The sequence below is a fragment of the Melozone crissalis genome, unplaced genomic scaffold (genome assembly GCF_028551555.1).
Source record: "Melozone crissalis strain CALT ecotype California unplaced genomic scaffold, PUWL_Pcris_2 ptg000042l_1, whole genome shotgun sequence".
Classification (NCBI taxonomy): domain Eukaryota; kingdom Metazoa; phylum Chordata; class Aves; order Passeriformes; family Passerellidae; genus Melozone; species Melozone crissalis.
The window spans coordinates 31,619,069-31,639,448 of NW_026535820.1; the positions used below are offsets into that span (position 1 = coordinate 31,619,069).

Sequence of the window (20,380 nt, forward strand, 5' to 3'; positions counted from 1 at the left end):
CATGTTTGAGGTTGGAGAACCGTACCCATACAAGGAAAAGATAAAACCCCTAAAACTTAAAGAACACAGTGCTGTATTAGATATTTAAACACAGAGAAAAAAGTAATCTAAAAGTTGAAGAGCTTCAACATGGTTTTGTTTATGTATCATTTACCATATCTGAAATCAAAACCAGATGAATGAGAAATGAATGTAATTCTGCAATTCATAAAAGGAAGAGGTTGCCTCAGTACCAATGATCACTTCTCATTGTAACACAACCAGATATGCCACCATTATTACCACATCAGAGACAAGATTATCTTATGTTTTCTCCATTATGAAAGCAAACTACTGAAGAGGTGCCCCTACTTTTTTGTTCCCAAAATTCCATGGGGGAAAAAAACTAGCAAACCTGGGGGGAACACCCCAAACAGCACTGCAGTACCTGGCAGGCCTTTAGTGGGGGCAGTTTGACTTTTAGATCAAATATAAGTGTAACAAACCTACCAAATAAAAGAAAACAAACCCTTACTCATACTGTGAATTCCATTTTGTCTAGAAAGCAAAAATAACAAAGAGATTTGTTCATGGTGAAACAAAAAGATCTGTTTTGTTTCAGGAGCTTTCAAATAATCACAGAATCCCTAGGGTTGAAAGGAATACCCTCAAGTTCCTCTAATCCAAGGCTCCTGCTCAAGTGGAGCCACCTGGTGCAAGTCACCCTGCGCTGTGTCCAGCCTGGTTTTGAGTACATCCATAGAGGGGAACCAGAATGTCTCTAGGCTACTCATTCCAGTATTTGACCACCCTCACTGGGAAAATGCAACAGTTCAGAACTCTCTTTGGTTAAGACCCTACAAAATCAGGTGGGTCTAGAAGCTCTCATCCCTCTTCACACAGATATTGATGTATGGGATGATTTTTGCTCCTATTCTTTTATAACATAGTCTCCAGAATAGACATTGGGCTGACACATAAGTGCAGAAGTAGTGCAGTGCTCCACAGGATGTCCAAATCTTTCATTAGTAACCAAGGATATCCAGCTCTTTGCTTACTGACCACCATCCCCTAGTAACAACCTGGAAGAGCACCTTGTCTCTTTCCTGAGAAAAGGTACTTCAAGAAAAGTGAGTCTCAAGTTTCTGAAGATACTGACTCTCCTTTACAGCACCAAAACACTGAACATTGTGGCAGGAAAGACTCAAACTCGCTACCAGGAAACAAAGGCACAAAAAAGAAATCAAACTACTTCACTGTTTCCTTTGTGAAAACAGTCCTATTTCACTGACAACTTTGAAAGATTTATGGAATAGAAGCAAAAAGAGGAAGGAGAAAACATTAAAGGTGACATTTTTAGAAACAGGTAAGGTGTACATAAATCCTTCAGGTGCTGTATGGGATTATGTTACCTCTGAGAAACAAACAGTTGCTCTGTGCATTCACAGAAGCAACAGGAAAGAGAGTATTCTGATCCCTCCATACTGGGGAAAGGTATTTTGTTGAGAAAACACTTCATTACTGTCCAGAAGAGACAAAGCAAAACAAATGAGAAAATTCAACTGCTCCACAGGCTGAATGACTGAAGGCAGGACACCTAAAAATGCGTGTGAGTCATGCTACCAAACAACAGCCCTGCTTAAAATACTTTCTAATACATAGCAGCACACATTCCATCTGTATCTCAGACTAGCATCAATTTCAGAACATTATCATTTAAACACTGTGAAGTAGAAAACATCTACTATATTGCTTTCTTGAATGAAAAAAAAACAAAACTAAAACCTTCTGTTTCACTCTTCGTTCTGAATTCAGGACTACAACTTCATAAATACTGTCAAATTGGCATGTCACTACAACATGATTTCACACCTCCAAGTAGTTTCTGGTGAGCTGAACAATAAAAAGAGCTGATGCACAAAGACAGCTAATGTACCTCTTTCGAATAAAATCTGGTGGCTCAAATCCCTTTTAGAACTCACAGACAAATTAAGTTTTCAGCTCTTATGATGTTAGGTACTGAATTCAGAGTGAAGTTTCTAAACCCAGCATATTTTGGTTAACTAATCAGGAATTATTCAAAATAATGACTAAAGTCAACTTAATATTGCTTGAAAGTTCAAATCTTATTCAATGCAAGTGCTTCTTAATTAATAATGGCACTTATTCCCCATGAAAACTCTTGGGGAAAACTCTTGACTTGGCATACTACGTGTCTAAACATTTAACTTTTAAAGCAGCTTCCTTCAAAATATTATCTGATGGCTGCAGAAAAATGTTGGTTGTTTGACAGCTTTTCTATTTTTCATTCTTTTGTCAACTCAAATCACGACAGGATTTAGCCATCTGTGGAAAAGGGATGGAGAGCACTCAGAGTTTGTATGCTGTCATTTAGAATTAGGGTTGATGTATTACCTCTGTCACAGCCCAGTGGTGTAAAAACTGGTCCAGATCAGTTAGGTAAAGACGGATAGGTGAAAGCTGTGTCTGGCTAATGTGTGGTTTTCCTCTAATGCCCTGGAGACTAGTCAGCTCCTCTCTGGAAAACCCTGGGGAAGAAGAAGCAGTACAACAGTATCACAAAACAAGCCAAACAGCGTTCTACTTCAACAGCATCATTGACAAACACTGTCTTTTACATTATGTCAACATAACATTTTTTTCTTAAAAGCTCTTGCTTGGTTTAATAAACTAAGTATACTAAAGTACAAATTTTGACTTTTAAAAGAAAACAAAAATATTTTCAAAGCTCAATAGTACTATAATGTGATATAAAAAACACCTTAAGAGGTCTGTGTCATGCTATTTTCAATATATGTATCTCTACAAAAACAAAAAATGGATATAATGCAAACTACTTCATGTATTCCCAATAACTTAGTAATAAATAATATAGCCTCAGGTATTAAAAAAAATCATTTGGCTTATTATTTCTAGATAGGTATTAGATGTCTTAGTAAAACAGGATGACCACTCCACAAGAGTGACTTGGGCTTTGCTTTCATTTTCTCTGCTATCAGTTCAGCACTCTTTCTACCATTTTAGCAACAAAAAGGTAATTTTTGAAAACAAAGTATCTGAACATTATAAAAAAACTGAGGTGATAAAGAAAACACACTATTTTTTACCACAGCAAAAGTCAGTGGGAGTTACTTCTCAGCAGTATTACGCCATTTTAACCACTGTAACTTCCCAAAGTTGCATCACCACAGAATGCAACTATTTTTACAGCTGAGTAAGAATAGAGTAGCAGAAGTAGCTCTGCTCACACGCTGACCTTGGCCAGCTCACTTGAACGTACTTTGATTACTTTACTCTGATGGAATGTTTTTAAGAGCGTAAGCACGTTCACAGGAAATCCCAGAGGCACTCATTTATATTGTTATGAGCTAATAAAAGGCATTTACTTCAAGCTAGGAAAAAAAAATCTTGTTTATATATATGCTAAATTTAAGTTTTTCTCATACTTTCCTGAAAAAGTTGCTAGAATGAAGGAAAAGTATGCAAATACTCAGCCCAAATGGAAAAGTGTAAAAGCAGAGTGTCAAAAATCAGATCAAGAAAATAAAATCTCATATCAAAAATATGTAACAAGATTAGAATTACTTTCAGGAAGTACTTACTAAACCATTTACTCTAAATTAAATTCAGTAACTGACTATCAAAACAAATTTCATTTTGTTAATTCTGAATTATTACATTCATATGGATTACCTATAAGGGTTGAAAACAAGAAGCTGAAATAGTCCACATCATTCACTGAATTATCCTGCACTTGGCACTTCCAGCCTGCAAAGGATGATCTACACAAAACCAATAGCAGACAGTTTATTAGAAACCATATAGTTAAGAATTCATAACCTACCTGCACAATACAATCAATTAGCATGCCTAAATTGTTACAGTTTTAGCATTCCTGTTTCTAATTGTTCTTAGAATAGCACTTTAAATAGCTCAAAACAAGAACTGGCTCTTTTAAAGACAAGGCATACTCAACTTTGTATCCCTGCATGGCTTTAGGTTGCTAAGATGATTACATTAACTGAGATAGCAACTTTTCATTAATACTGGTATAATCTTCAGTACAGTGATGACACCATAAATGAAGCTAATTTTATTTCCCTAACTTGGTAAAAGTTTTTATATTACAAATGCTGGGCTATATTTTTCATCATATCCACTACTTTTTATACACAAACAACAAACCCCACTGAAAGCAGTCTCAGCACCTCTTTCAGAACTGCTGAAGCTATTAAACACAGCTTAGTTAAAAAGTTGGTTGGAGATTTAGAACACAAAAAGGAGCAATAGCAAAACCCGTTATCAAAGCTGTCTGACACTTTCCATCTCAAGGGCAATCTGGAACAAGTGGAGCACCAGCCTGCAAGTTAGAAGGCAGTGCTTGTGGAAACTCGAAGCAAACAGACACCAGGGACCACCTAATGGCAGAGTCTGGCCCATGTGGCAGTGCTGAACGTCGAGGAAGCCAGGAGCTGGGAACAAGGACATCTCACACGTGTTTTCCTCACAAGGCTGCAGCTCAAACCCACATCACATTATGCAAAAATGCATATTATTCAAATTGCCTTGTATGCTGCTTTTGGCACTGGCACTGCAGACTATGGATCTTTGCTATAAGAGATTGCTGCTTGCCACTCTTACAATCTTGTGAAATTTCAAAGCTTCTGAATGCAACTTTCCAAGCCAACTATCTGCCTAAGATCACTTTTTTTCCTAATTTCTCTGTGCCAACAGCCAAAATGGCTTAGCTCATGGGTAACAAAATTCTGGAAAGCTTGTTACACAGGAATTTTTTACAGCTCCGTGCTTTGGGAACAAAAATATCAAATTTGGAATACTTTTGTGCCAGGCATATACATTTTGCCACCCACAAAAATCCATCCATAACATTTCAGCATCCACAAAAATGACAGCTAGAATATGCACGTGTCTGGAGTTGCTCAAAAAGAAAGGAGAAAAACCCTGGAGTTTCAGAATTTCTTTAAATTAAAGAAAATATTCAGGATTCCATCAGACTACCATGTAGGATATAGTTAATTCTAGGGAGACAAAAATCATAAGTGAGAGAGCACCAAGGTTTTATTCAATAAAGCTCCTCCTTCACATTGAATTGTGAATGCCTGGCAGTAGGGAGCTGCCATATTCCAGGTGAGGCAGCACAGGCAGCTCTGCTTGCTCCCCTCTGGCTCCCAGCACACCTTTGGTCCTGCCCTGAGTTCTGGTTCATTACCTCCTTTTCTTAACCCACAGTCTCTCCATCTCTCCCCAGACCCAAGGCTGCTACTTGGCTGCCAAGTTCTCCCAGGACAAATCCCTTGGCCATGGCCAATGGTCTCCAAGGAGAATGTTGAATTTTTTATATCCTTCCAAGGAGGTCCCAGTCCCATTCATTACAGCATGGAAGAGACTTCACACATACTCAACTAAACCAGCAAGAGCTCTTGCCATTACTTCCCTACATAAGGTGGATATTCACACAGGAATCAGATCCATACACCAGAAAACAGACTGAAATCCATCTCCTGTTCAGGACAGCAGAAGAATGTCCCTAAATCTGATGCAGAAGAGCCATGATTCTGACTTGAGGTCACTCTTTTTTACCAAAATAAGCCTTGAGGAGCATGGAGAGAGATTCAAGGGAGTTTAGGACTTGCTAGACTAGACACAGAAATTCAAACTGTGATGCAACCACTGAGCAAAAAGGTGGGAATGCAAGAGGCTGGGGGAGATAACAGATGAGAAGCTGCAAAGGCAATCAGACAAATGTGAAAATAAATAAATCTTGGGTAGGAAAAGAGAAAGAAAGAACATGTAATAAGCCCCAATTCAGGAAGTAGGGATTTGCATGATAAATCTTGTTAGAATCTGGTTTAAAAGAATCAAATAAAAAATATTTTTCCATATTGGAAAAATTCCATTTCCATATGCAACAGTTAGCAGATGCTTTGAATTCCTTACAATAGGACTAGTGCACACAAGAATTTTACATAGCCTCCAGAAGAGACTGGACAAAAACTCAAGATTCACTGCAGGTTAGCAAGCAGAAGCTGCAAGAGGTTCAGGAGAGGCCTAGACAGGAAAAGTAATTCCATAGCTCATTGCTAAACATCTGGAAATCAAACAGTTCATCAGTTTTGTTTTCCCACGCATCTACGAGCCCACAAACAGGACAAGCATGTTAATCATCCTAAGAGAAAGGCTAAGGGCCACTGATACAGACCCAAGGGGAAGCAGAGAGAATCCCTGCAGTTCTGCCCTGGGAACATGGAGGCAGCATAAGGAACAAACCCTTGATAGAGCTATTAAATGGTTTAATTTAAGATTCATGTCTACAAGCAGAGCTACACTGAGTCACACACACACAAAATCAAGATTCCCCAAATTCAGCTCAGTCTGCTTTTTTAGAAAGTGAAAGCTATTACATGCACAGAAGCAGCCTCAGTGTTAAAAGAGCAATAAGGTTAAAAATAATCTAGCATTAAATTTAGAAAGTGACAGAGAAGGTTGCCTCTGATCTTCAACTTGGCCTCTCTGTGCAGACACCTCAGAGTATGATAATATTACGTGTCATATTTTCTCTGAAAAAAAAAAATTGAAGATCTCGGTCTCATTCAAGTAATGGATGAATGGATCAATCAGGATTACACCATGAGGGACAACAGTCTGACCTGTCCCTGCCCTATTCATTGCATCATCTATAATGAGCACAGCATATGAGGCATAATTAAAAAGATAGAAGAAAATATTAGCTCACAATTTCAGGTAGGTTATACAAGATGTGAGATTACTTCTTGAAATTGTAGAACAAAACTCAGTGGTAACACATTTTTTCAAGCATCATCAGATTAATTTTTTTTAACTTTCAGGACAGAATAAGCTCACATAATTTATAACGGAAGCTTCTCTCATCCCTTTTTTTCAGCTAGTTATCCACAGTCCTGCAACAGCTCAACAGTGACTAAAAGATTATGTCACTATAAAATGCCACTAACAGCTGTGGAGATATACAAGTTTCAAGCATTTCTAAGAGTAGCACCCATATGATCTCTACTCCTCTACTTGAATTTACAGTGAATTGGAGGTCATTTTTTTGTTTTCAAGACAGAGGATGCTCTGAAAAATCAGAGCCCAAATGTTTCATACTGAAATCCTAAAGTTATCAGGTACTTCTACGTACTTCTGCCAACACCTTTTCCTTCCCTCAGTTCCTCATCTTTAAACTGGGAAAAACATCACCTTCCCATCTCCTGCAGCTGTGAAAATTACTTAAACACAACAAAAGACTTCCCTGGGTGGGGACAGGGGAGGGAATCCCTTTGTTTTCCAAGTGGAACCTAATACAATAGAGAAAACATGGAGCCTTCTATTGAAACAGGGCCAAACTGTAACATGAAGTAAATGCTCCTTCAGTGCTCATGTACTCCATACAGAAAGCAGGATGAAAAAAAAATAGGAAATCATGTAATTGAAACACCTCATGAGAATCTCACAATAAATTAAGACCAAAACCAATGTCTTTCCAGTAATACAAACAGAGCAGCATTACATCACAGAAGTTTGTCTAAATACAAGTCTAACCAGCTGTCAGCACCTCAATTACCTTAGAACCCCAGTGCCTATAATGTAGACACTTGTTAAAGCTGCTCAATTTTGAAGTTCAGATTAAAGGAAATAAAAAATAACAAGAGAGATTCCATTCTAGAACAGATGTTGATGTACTACAAGTACATTGAAATTATTTTTTAAATCTCAGTTTAATATATTAAGAATAATTGGGGACTGTATGCACGTTTAAAATAAGTTTTCAATATGCTCGTAAATTACATGTCAGACATCTGACTAAAAATGATCTGCTTTATATGTGGAAGAGAGGTAATAAACATATTATAACTTCTCTTTTTTGTATAAATTATTACCAACAATGGGAACCTGTTATCAAACTACATATGAGTGAGACCTCTCCAGTCATGTAGCCCAAACCCACATTAACTATGATGAATTACATCTTGTAATTTCCATAAGGTCACCTGCCCTCAGTGGGAACCTCTCTTTTGAGGTTTTGAATTGCACCTTTAGGTAACCTCCTCTGTACACCAAATGGTATTAAAAGAAAAGCTGAATCTAATTAACTTAAAAATTACTGCCTCTCTTGTCATTAGCAGAGCAAATATTTCTCAGTCAAAGCAAGTGTGCAGTGCATTTCTTTTATCACTTGCTGCAAACTTTTAACTCCCGATGGACTTCACTACTTTAGTTTATGCTGCTGTTACTTTCAGGTTGGCTGTATCACACAGCTGCAAAATAACAACTGCAGTTTGTGCATAAGTTGTTATTCCTCAACTGCAGACTACTATCTCTCTGTGCCTCCTGACCTGAACTACATAATTGATTTATGCTTCAGGTTTAAGGTGTTGATTTTGGCTTATACAGGCACAAGGAGTCTTTGGGTAATTTAGAGGTCTCTAGTAGAAGAACTCTGATGAGCCTTGCTGCATTCATTTTAAAAATTATCCTTCCACTTGTCCTCTTATAAAACACACTGCACAAACTCCAGCACAGACAGCAATTCACCTGTCTAGCTCTTGCTAAGTTTTCCTTAGGATTTGGATTGGGGTTGGGTTTTGATTTTATGGTTTTTAGCAATAAAATTGAAAAAAAAAGTGTCACTAATTTCAATCCCAAGTTCAGTCTCCAAGTATTTTTAAAGTAAAATATAAAAAAGCAAATGCAAGATTCACAGTTCTTCTGAGGCATTGATACTATCACCCTTTTGTTCATAAATCTGAGCGTTGTAACATTCGAGAAGTGCAAGGTGAAGGGTTTGTGTTTTCTGTTCAAGGAAAATAAAATTCAATTCCTTCACCTTCCAGGAAAATGCTCCCAGCACCATCACTGGAGATACCTAGTGCAGAGCATTCCCAAAGCTTTCCAGAATTATTTGAACATTGGCAAGACAACAGCCTGAGATACACAACTTGTACTGTACTAAATGATCCTATTTCAAATTGATTTTATCAACCACTGATCAAGATTTAAACCAAGCCCTCCCACAACTGTTTTTTTAATTCTATGTTGTAAAGTCGTTGTAAAAGGAGTTTCCTCTCTATTTTTTCACTGATAGTTCTGTTCCACACAGAACATTTAAACAGTCAAAGGCATAATCAGTAGCTGATTCATTCATTTCCTGAAAAAACCTAACTCCATTCTAGGCCTCAACTCTTTGAAAATTCAATAAAATTTAATAAAATTATTAAGTACAAATCCTCCAAATAGTTCAATGACTAAGTCACTGTGTAAGGAAACAGGAAATCAATCTCCCCTTCAGATGAAGGCAGTGAACACAAAATTTCTGCAATCTCAGCAACTGCTTTAACCACCAAGATACTATTATTAATTTATTATTAAATTGTCCTTCAAACACATCAGGAGCAGAAAACTTCCTGAGATTCTATACACCCAGCAGACAAGCACTGCATGAGGATGGCAATCGAGCATGGAAAGACTCTAGGACAGTGGCTACAGGAACTCTGCCCATCTCTGATCCCCAGAGAAGAAACTGTTCTGGTTCCCATCCCAGAACAACTCCTCAGGATAACCTGTTGTAACTTCAAGCAGCTGCACAAAATATTACGGAACCCCAAGAACCAGAAAGGAATTATCAGGATGAGATGGCATTCACCATGGAAAAGAACTCCAGGGGAAGGCAAGAATGAACTGAACAAGCAGCCATGAGCAATCTGATACCTGAGAACTTCCCCGACACCTGCAAGAGTATGGAGTGACAAATGCCAGGGTGTTTTCGGGGTTTTTTTTAGTTGTTTTTTTTTGGGAAGAGTATTTTGCTTAACACCTGTGTCATGCTTGGGAACAGACCAAATGGTTTCTGAAAAACATTTTTCCATGATGCATCTCTTAGAAATCTTGTTAATGGTAGCTGCACATGAATACGAAAGACACTATAACACTTAGGAAAAAAGTCCAAGAAATCTAAGCAGCCTCAGGGTAGGAACAAAGGTCCTTATACCAAGAGATAATTGGTTTAAAGGCAGGAGATGGTAGGTAGGAGTGATCAGCACATACAGCAGAAGACAGACATCACTGGACATCACTGGTGACTATCAAGGTACAACCCAGAAAGAGATAACAGAAGTCCACAAGCCTTCACATTATTTGTATACAAAAGTAGTTAGAAATCTAAGCTAATCAAGGCTACCCTGCCTTTTTTGTCTCTTGACAAAGCAATTTGGTCACTTTATCTACCCAACAGTGGAAATGACACAGCAACACCTCCCACGTTTTGTTGTTCTGCAACTCATCAGGATACAGTAGAGCAGCTCTTTTGGCATATCCAGGAGTTCAGTTAAGGCCTTGGAAATATGAGAAGCTTCTTCCCCAGTAGCCAAAATAATCACACTGCAACCAAGGATCATAAAGAATTGTTTCCACTGCATGAAACAGGCCTGAGTTTTCCTTCACAACCCAGGGCCACAGATATGTAGAACAGCACTCCTTTACCACTTGTGAATCTTCCATTGTCATCAACCAGAAATTGCACTGAGAAAAAAAGTCTTTGCTGATACACAGAGAAGTGTAGAGAAAAGGCTTCCTTGTTTCTTTTGGCTTCCAATTTTTATGACCTGTGCTACCTGTGACCTCCCAACATCAGCCCAGAGTTTATCTATCAACACAGAACTGTTCAGCTACTGATCAGTACCCATCACAAGTGGGAGACTTCCACACAGATACTGCAGCATCCTTCCCCTAGCTCTAGAGGACCCATTCAAATCCTTCAGCACAGTGCTCAGGGGTCACTGTCTGAGCCCAGAAACAGTGCTCTGCTGATAAAACCACATTGGGACAACACTGTACATGTGTGTCTCCTAGCCAGCCTTCTCACAGGACTCTTATGGACTCTGCAAGTCTTACAGCCAGCCAGCTGTGTATTGACAGCTGCACTGTCTGACTGCCATTTAAAATAGTGCTTCATGTTAAAACACCTGTCAAATATGAGGTAATGGATCACTTATGGAATTAGCTATGAGCATGGAAATGTTACAATACATCCCAAACACTTCCATAGTATCATCGTCAGGATCTGTGTGTATAAACAACAAAACACACTGAAAAGAGCAAAATTATATGCAAGTACCACATCAGGACTGTTGCACCTTTATGGAAGAAAAATATACAACATTTTCTCCCAGTGTACTTGCACTTCTGTAAAACGTGTTCTTTTAAAACATTAAAAAGCCCTGTGCCAATATTTATCTCAGCTTTGGCACAGTTTACTCCTGTTCAGCTTTAATGAAAAATAATTTCTGTCAGATTGAAATGCAACTGCAATAAAGTATAAACTCATGTCCCTGCATCAACTTAATCAAATCAGTTTTGAGTTCTACTGCTAATGAGGATGAACACTCTCAGTTTTCATATCAGTTCTGAAAAAGACAGGAAACCATGCCTGTAAAAATTATGTTGAAATTGCGAAATAGAAAAAGGAGAAAAAAATAAAAAATTGAATCTTTGAACACTTCTCCAACCATATACCCATCTCATCATTCAGACCAACTCAGCTCCAGATAGTACAGGGCCTGAATGTAAGCTCCAAGAACAAGTGAGGGGTTTTTATCTTCATTTTCCTCCAACAGGTTACCATGTATAGCCACTGATTTGTTAGTGTGAGTTTTTTGTTTTAACTTTCATTATCTCTTTTGAAGGATCAAGTCTTTCCATTTGAAAATGCGGCAAAATACAACAAACATCTGAAAGGAATTACCAGGGATTTGAGGAAAAATATGAAGCCTATTTTAAGAAAACAACAATTTAAGCTATGCATTGTTAAAAGTAAGCCTGTCAGCTGCTCATTTGCTCCAGAGCTGCAGAGGTTGTCTGAAGCAAAGCACTGCTTTCACATTATAAATGAGAGCACAAATCAGAAGAAACATTCACTAATGAGCAAACGGCATTTACTGACGGCGGCAATTGTAGCGCAGCAACACAATTCTTTTCCCTTTGATTAGGAACCTCACACTACAACCAACCTGGGGAAAAATTTAAGGGCTATGTCCTTCAGTACAAGCTTGGACTTCTCCCTCTTTCTAGTCCTAGACATTTACAAAACAGTGAGCAAAAAAAAGGAAATTTGCTGACCAGATGTGGATGAAGGAATGCAGAGTAACCCACCCCGGGGTCTGATTCTCAAGAACTACAGATCTTTTCTCATCTTTCAGCAAGGAAAACAGATCATTTTTTTCACCCTTCATCCTCAGTAGCACCCCAACAGGGAAAAGCCAGCATTTTGAAAGCATAAATGTTTAGTTTATTCAATACTGCCTTAAGCACTTTTGTTACTATTTTAATACTTTTCTCCTTAACTTTTGTTTCTAAATGGAGGGGTGTAAGCATCCAGCCAGAAAAAGGCACTTCAGTGAACACAGACCTTACTATTGTTGCATTTTTCCTAGCAACTCATTCACAACTACTATGCTCTCTATAAATGTATGATTTTTGACCTATTCCCCAAGAGGTACTGAGCTGACTTTCCATTATATACCATTTGTATATAAAAACAGAGTTTCCTCTTTGTTTTGTGTTATTTATTTAATATGAAGTTAGCTTATTTTGGCAAAACTTTAATTTTATTGATGTCTTTTTGAAATAAATATACCGTTCTGGAATGTTTTCTACACTACTTACATGAGAATTACTGAATTCAGTTGCTCTATCAGTACTGCTAATCACAATAATGGGTTACAATATCCTCTCCAAGTTCTCTCCTGGTTGCAAACACTTCAGGGGAATGTGCTATTTTTCTTTTTCTTGACTACAATTATGCATTCAATAATTCTTTAATCAAGTAGTGTAGAAGGTCTTCATTAGCTACATTTTGCATTCTCACTGTGCCTCCTCATGCTGTACTGGCAAAGGCTGAAGATAAAATAACTAGGGAGGCTAAATAAAGAAAAACTAGCATTTAATTACAATGGAAATACACACAAAGAACTCTATTATAACCCTAAAACATTTTTGAGTAATGTATCTGAAGACACAGGTTTTTACACCTCGCAGCAAACAAATGTTAAAATGTCCATCTCAGCTCTTTCTAAGCACCAGATTCCAGAGGATAGCAGGAACCAACAGGCGTGCCTGGATGCTTGATGAGACACCAGCTGAGCTCCCTCATTATTGTCTGGAAAGCAGCAGAATATTTTAAAGGCACTACCTCTTAAGAGTTCATTTACAGTTACGTCACGCAGAATGCAAGTTACCCCAGGGTTATCTCAAACCTATGAAAACTTGGAACTCCCACACAATTTATGCCAGAGAGCACTCAGCTTTCATTTATGTGGTCCTCACCCTGCCCCTTTGCTACAGCAACAGAAACAACACTTGGCGAGACCCCAGCAGGGAAAGAGTCCCAAAAGAATAGGAAATGGCTGTTTGAAGCCATTGGAGATCTCATTTATGGACACTCTACTTCAAGAGAGAACTGCCATAAATTAACTCCCATTGTTTTTTATCTAGACAGTGAAATATGATCTGTCCAACTCTCTATTACAGTGAAATAATTTCCAGACACATTGTTCCAATGGATAAAAAGTTGTAAAACAACCATAACTATTATGCATAAATAAGGCACATAAATAAATCACATTTCAGTTTCCTTATTTGTACTTCAAGGAATGAGGGGAGGCAGCAAAATTTTCCCATAAAGTCAGCAATCTAACTTCCTGATATATATATATTTGGTCACAATACCATAATCTGCATTTTTGATCCATAATTCACAGAACTGAACACGTAACAGAACGTACGCAGATTATGTTAATCATCTTAAACACAGCACCATATACAAAAGGGAAGGAAAAAAGATAATTCTGTTTGCAAGAGTATCTGACACTTAATCACCACAAAATCACTGAGTGGCAACAAAAAACATTGAGCCTGACAAATGGGTTTCTCTGCAACTGCACCAGTATGGAGTTTGGTACAGCAGACCACTTTTTCAGGGAAACAAAGTAATCTACCTTATACAAGAAGGTACATTTACAAAATTTAATACATTTCCACATTTGACAAAAATACTTGCCTCAAAGTCAGTCTTCCAGAAAGTGCTCAAAGCATAAGCTCATGCTTTACTGGCTCTTTAAAACCATTTTGAAGTAGCCCTTCTGCCCAATTGCAGAAAGCAGGCATAGGGAGAATACGCCAAATTTTTTTTCCAGTTCTGCTTCTGATACTGCTAAAGTTTATTATCTTAGTCCATATCAGACCATCAACAATTTACATATTTCTTTACTTCCTGGAGAGAACTGTCTACCTGTCCATACCCATGGCCTCAAGGAATTATCTGAACTCCACTTTCAAGCCAAAGATCCACTCATGCCAAATACTGTATATTCCAAACCAACACTCAAACCCTTTACCTTCAACTAGCATTGAACTACTATTTGCTTATTTAATAGTTGTTCCAATAAATTATAAATGAAAAATAAATACTGGAATTAACTCTTCTAGAAATGTGGCACACTGCATCAAAATGAATTGCTTATCTCAATATATCAAAACAGTACCACCTAAAAGATCACAAAAAAATCCATCCAGTAGATTAGATGCAAAACACTTTCTAAAATACTACCCTGACCCTTCTATTTTTCTTCATAAATGTAAGCTTATCAGAGGCTTAAATCAGAGAACTCATCTCCTGTCAAGAAGCTGCTCTCTCTCATTTCTCAGGCAGAAGTGACAGACCGTTCACTCACGTCGCTCCACACCCTTCCTCACCTGTATGACTTATACCCAAAACCCTGGCATGCTTCCATCTCTCAGAACTCCACCTGCCTGGATTTATTGAAGCTACTTACATCTCAGATCCCATACAGTAGGCACAGGGCAGGCACTTGAGGAGAACAGCAGGGAAATTCAGCCACTACAAGATCTTCTGATCCTCAGTTTCGCCTGAAACTCACCAGCTGTAGCCATCCCAGTGACCTCAACACCAGCAGTGTCTGTTCACTGGCACAGAGATCATGACCAATTAGTGCAAACCTGGCCATGTTCATAGCAGCATCCAAAATGGGGTGGCTGCATTTCAGCTCTGTTTTCAGAACAGTCCTTGGTCTGTGCCAGCTTCAGTGAATGTAGACCAAAAGCACTACAGAAACCATTCTAATAATTTAACAGTATAGGTAACCAACCTCCCAGGGGCTCACAAACCTTCCCAATCTATATGGAAATACTGCCAACATCATTTTGATTCTCAGCACACAACAGCTCACTTAATGGGCTCCTGCACACCACTTGGGTATTCACTTCACCATTGAAAAAATAAAAAGTGAAACTATTACATATTTTCAAAATTCACTTCTAATAAACAACAAAAAAAAAAAGGTCTGAAAGGTAACACACAACAATTATAACTTAATGTTACCACCTGATATCATCACAGGCTTTGAACTGTCTGGATACACTTACTGTTAGTTTTATAGCTTGCACACAAAAAAACCTATGAGTTCCTTCAGTTTCTAATGATTGTTCAGGGAATAACTGCAAGTTTTATGATGATCCATAGGTACTCTCAGTGAATCCACCATAACATAAGCTGGTCTGTGACAAATGAATACACACAGCTCCATACGAGCACTCTCGGATGCAAGTAAAACAGCCATCCTATGCCAGTCAAAATAGCACGGGAATAAAGGCTGTTGAGGAAATTAAGAACAAGTACCAAACCCTCTGACGCTCCTGAATATATTCTATTCGAAGCCTGATTGATAAGCAGATTCCATAGGAGAAGAGAAATTCAGGGAGAGTCCCCGCTCAGCCCAGGGAACGGGAATGCACCGGAAGAGAAACAGCGCCATCTACTGCCAGCAACGGGGTACTCGTCAAGGACGGCTCCCCGTGGATATGGGACAGCTCCTCCGTCCAAGTCACAATCTAAAAGTTTAGATTGTTCTCACTGGAACCAGGCTGTGGCACAGAAATATGGAATTAAAAAAGTTTTTTATAATACCATTCGTTTGACAAACTTGAAAGTGTAACTCTTAGTATCATAAGAGCTGTAAATGATGACCAGGAGTTACCCAGTCTCTCTACTTCCTTTAAGGCTTTACCTTCCACCATCCATGTCCAACCCGACCGCCTGATATTAAGTATTTCCACTGAAGTATATTTGTGTCCCCTTGCTACACAACCCATTCCAGTATGTATCTCTGCTTCCGTAACATTTTGCTAGCACTCATACCAAGCACTCTCTTGTTTAATCCTGCTAAAACTGCACTCTCCCATTCCGTTTCAACAGTCTCGTACACAGCTGACTCTGACTTCTCCCCAGCCTTATCTACCTAAAATGACCATTTGTCAGTCACTCCCCACTACCACAACTGACAGACTATCATTCTTTGCTCTTCTGGAGAATCCAGTCTGTCCATGTCATTATCTAAAAATGAGCCACAAAACTGATACAACAGTTGGGCTTGGTCTTTCTGATAAAACACAGAAAATTGGTTCATTTGTCCTGTATGCAATAACGGGTTATGAAGCTCATAAAGCCCAGTTAAGGTTCATACCTAGAAAATCTACTATTGTTTCCTAGACAATGCAACTTATTTTCCAATGAAAAAGAAGTATCAGACTCTTCTGTTCTTGAAAAGAACAGAAATATTTACTTATCTCCCTATCTTTGCATTTTTAAGGAGACCAAGCAACTTTTTTTGGACAACTCCCTCAGCCAAAAACATTTCTATCATTCTTGGTTCCCTAAGACACCCTAGATGAGTCTTTTAGGATAAAATGTTTACTGCCATGATCACTGGAAAAATAATAAAAAAAAACCACTTAAAAAAAAAAGAGTAAAAGGAGCCTTATCAAATAAAACCAATGCTCAATCAAGAGCAATCTCTCTTTTTCAAGTTTCATCAAAACTTGCAAGCTTCCAGAAATGAGGACTGTCAGGAATTACCAATAATAAAAAACTGCACCATTGTAAGTACATCAGTACATTTTTCTTTCAATTAGTGATTTCAGATAGACTTCTTGATCTGGTTGACTATCTCCAGTCTTTGAATCCAAAGTAAGTTTAAAACGTGTTTCAAATGCCATAAATTTAAATCAAAATACTTCCTTTGCATCTCTGAAAACAAAGAATTTACTCCTCCTCTGCTCTCAGAATGTAACCTGCTTCTGGTAAGAACACTGCCTTCCATCTGCCACTTGCATTTTCTGCCAAAAGGATCAAATGCCCACAACCCACCTGCACCATTAATGTTTTAGAAAACAGGCAACCCATTACTACAACAATCTCCCACAATGAAAATCCACTAGGACCTAACAACAAATTAAGCACCTGAGCACTTATTACTCACTGAAGTTCTTACAATGACTGAATTGGTTACACTTTGCCACTGAGCTTCCAGTATATGGCAGACAATTTTTCATTTTTCAAAATAAAATCTGATGCCCAGCTTCCCAAAACTAGACAGAATTTCACTTTTACAGCAGCAATGCATTACAAATATAGGATAAAAATTTCACCATTATTGCTTCTTATGTTAGTCACCTTATCCACATGTTACACAGCTAATACAAATAGGTCTGTATTTGACAGTACATTGTGTTGTGTTGTATTTTAATTCAAAATGTTTCAGATCCAAAAAGCATCAAGAATCACTTTAAGCATAATTCATATAAGCTTAATTCCTGCTTGCTTATCCAAGGTTCCACAATATTGATCAAAAATGTATTTTTCCCAGAAGCAGCAAAGCAAAACACCCTTGTGAAATCTCAGCAAGCCCTGCACTCACTTCAATGGAACAGCAGCTTTGCTCCCTGACTTCACAAGCAAACCTACCCTCTTTCAAGCCAGGACAAAAAAAAACCCAAGAGCATTAATAATTTCAAACAAGGCACTTGCCTAGCAACTATAAATTGGCCATTTAGGTGTGGTAACTGGAGAAAAAGTGAGCTGAAAGAAAGCAGAACATGAGAAAAACTGATTGGCTGTTTTTCACTATCAGCTGTGTCAAGTTGAAGCATTCACAAGGAAAGCTGCAATTAGTGGCAGAACAAAGACCACTGGTGATGATGTTCTGGGTAGAAGGTGCTCAATACCATGCAGCCTTACAGATTTTGTAACAGAGAGGCTAAAGCTGCTTTGCATCCTTACTGAAAGGACCTAGGTAGTAAAAGCACTAATGTTTGTATTTCAAGATGAAAATTCTTGACAGACTGTTGGAGAATTTTGCTCAGAGATGGCTTAAAAGGCAGCTGTGAGGAGCAAATTCTCACAGCCTGTTTCTGTAAACAGCTAAGTTCTCAAGCCTGTCTTCAATAACATGGAGGCCTTGAGAACTTTCATAACAGGGTGAGAAAATAAATCTTGGATTCAACAACAAATGACAGGTATTGAAAACAAAGGGAGGGGTTAGTGTTTGCTCTGTAGCCTATCGTGAGCTCGAGTTTTGCAATATGTATGATCTTAATAAACACGGTTATAAAAACGTGCCTTTTGGATCAATAAATCTGGAGTTTGATGCTGACCAACAAGGATGGGTCGTCTCCCTTCGCTTTCAACAACAGACTTCATGAATATATACAAAGACATTAAAATAATATGGACAGATGAATATAGCACTTAAAATCATGGCTTAGTGGTGGACTTGGCAGTACTGGATTAGCGGTTGGACTTGGTCTTAAAGGTCTTTTCCAACCTAAACAGCAGAATGATTTTCTCAACGGGTATCATAGAAAATCGGGCAGTGGAAAGACAGTCAGAGCAACGGGCCAAGCACACCATCAGTCCCCGCACATTATACTGATTTCCTGTGCGCTGATCCCCAAGTTCAGGGCTCATGACTGACTCTCCCCACCCGGGGCCGTTTGGCCAGAGCCAACCCGGAGCGCGGTACCTCATGTGCAGGATGCCGATGAGGGTGGCGGCGAGCTCGGAGGACATCCTGCCCATGATGCAGCAGCGGCTGAGGCAGGCGAGCAGGCTGGCGGGCAGGCAGGGCAGGAAGTACACCAGCTGCACCAGGCGCCGCTGCGCCTCGGCCGGCAGCAGCACCAGCGTGCCCTCGAGCGGATCTGCGGCACACAGCGCACGGTCAGCCCCAGTCACCCACCAAGCACCCCGCTACCCACTGACTGAGGGTGTTCTAACCATATAACCATTATAACCAGGGGAAAAATGGAGAAAAACATAAGGCAACACTAGCCTAGAAAATAGGCTTGGAGAAGAATATCTTGCTCTCTACAATTAACTTAAAAGAGGTTGCTGCCAGGTGAGGGTAAGTCAGCCTCTTCTTCCAGGTAACAAGCGATAGGATGAGAGGAAATTGCTTTAAGTTGTACCAGGGGAGGTTTGGCTTGGGTATTAGAAAAAATGTATTCACTGAAAGGGTAGTGGATCAAGCTGTCCAGGGAAGTGATGGTATTACCATCCCTGAAGTGTTCAAAAAACATGTGGCATCTGGGGATGTGGTTTAGTGGTGGACTTAGCAGTGCTGGGTTACCAGTCAGACCTTAGAGGTATTTTTCAACCCAAATGATTCCATGATTCTCACTCAAAAACAAAAATTTCCAGTCTATCATATTTAAGTCCTACTAACTTGAAGAAAAGATCTCAATCTTTTTACCCTCTAGTAAATGACACACATAGTTCATTTTAACCTTTAAGAAACTGAACCAATCTGCAATCCTGTCCCCCATCTAGTCTTTAGGTTCACCAAGGAAACAACAGGATTTTCTACCTACTGCAACCTGCCTGCCAGGTGAGGGACAAAATTCCTCATGCTGTAGTGTCAAAGTCTTACCATATATTCGAGCAGCAGTGGCTTGTAAACTTTGCAACAATTCCTTGTTTGAACGAGAAGCAGCGGAATGAATGATATCAATGAGCTGATTGGAAAGCTCAGGGTTCCTCAAGCCAAGCAGAGCCAGTTGCTGAGGTAAGCCAGCCAACCAACGAGACAGAACTTTACTTCGACTCCTAAAGAAAGAGGGAAAAATCAGTTGCAGAAAAAGAAGATAAAACAACAGAAACCCACGCAAATTTATCTTCCCAGTCTTGACTAAGTTGATTTTCTTTCTCCTTTCTAGCTCAAACTGAAACAACAGTATGGACTAATTCTATCTTTCAGAGCCTACAATTTCTATGTCACCCTGGCTTATCAAATCAAGCATCATTTAGAAACCAAAAGCATTTCATCAGCTTTTTACTGAAGTGATGATCACAAGAAAAAAAGCTGTCAAGTGCAAATCAAGAAGTTTAAAGTAGGTCTTTGAAGATGTCAACAAGAGCAGCATGATGATGGATACAGATTATTGCACTCACAAAGACCTGTCACCAAAAACTTTTCAAGGAAATTAAGTACCTATG

At 38.9% G+C, this 20,380-nt stretch overlaps 1 protein-coding gene across 3 annotated transcripts in view; it reads right to left on the minus strand.

The window, feature by feature from the left end:
* TEX10 (testis expressed 10) overlaps positions 1-20,380 on the minus strand; it is a 54,136-nt gene that overhangs the window by 13,851 nt on the left and 19,905 nt on the right. For all 3 annotated transcript variants that reach the window (XM_054284706.1, XM_054284708.1, XM_054284705.1), the window contains exons 8-11: positions 19,815-19,990; positions 18,909-19,086; positions 3,694-3,782; positions 2,395-2,528 (exon numbers count right to left, since the gene is read on the minus strand). In XM_054284706.1, the coding sequence (XP_054140681.1) occupies positions 2,395-2,528; positions 3,694-3,782; positions 18,909-19,086; positions 19,815-19,990 (577 nt within the window). The remainder of the gene's footprint in view (positions 1-2,394; positions 2,529-3,693; positions 3,783-18,908; positions 19,087-19,814; positions 19,991-20,380) is intronic.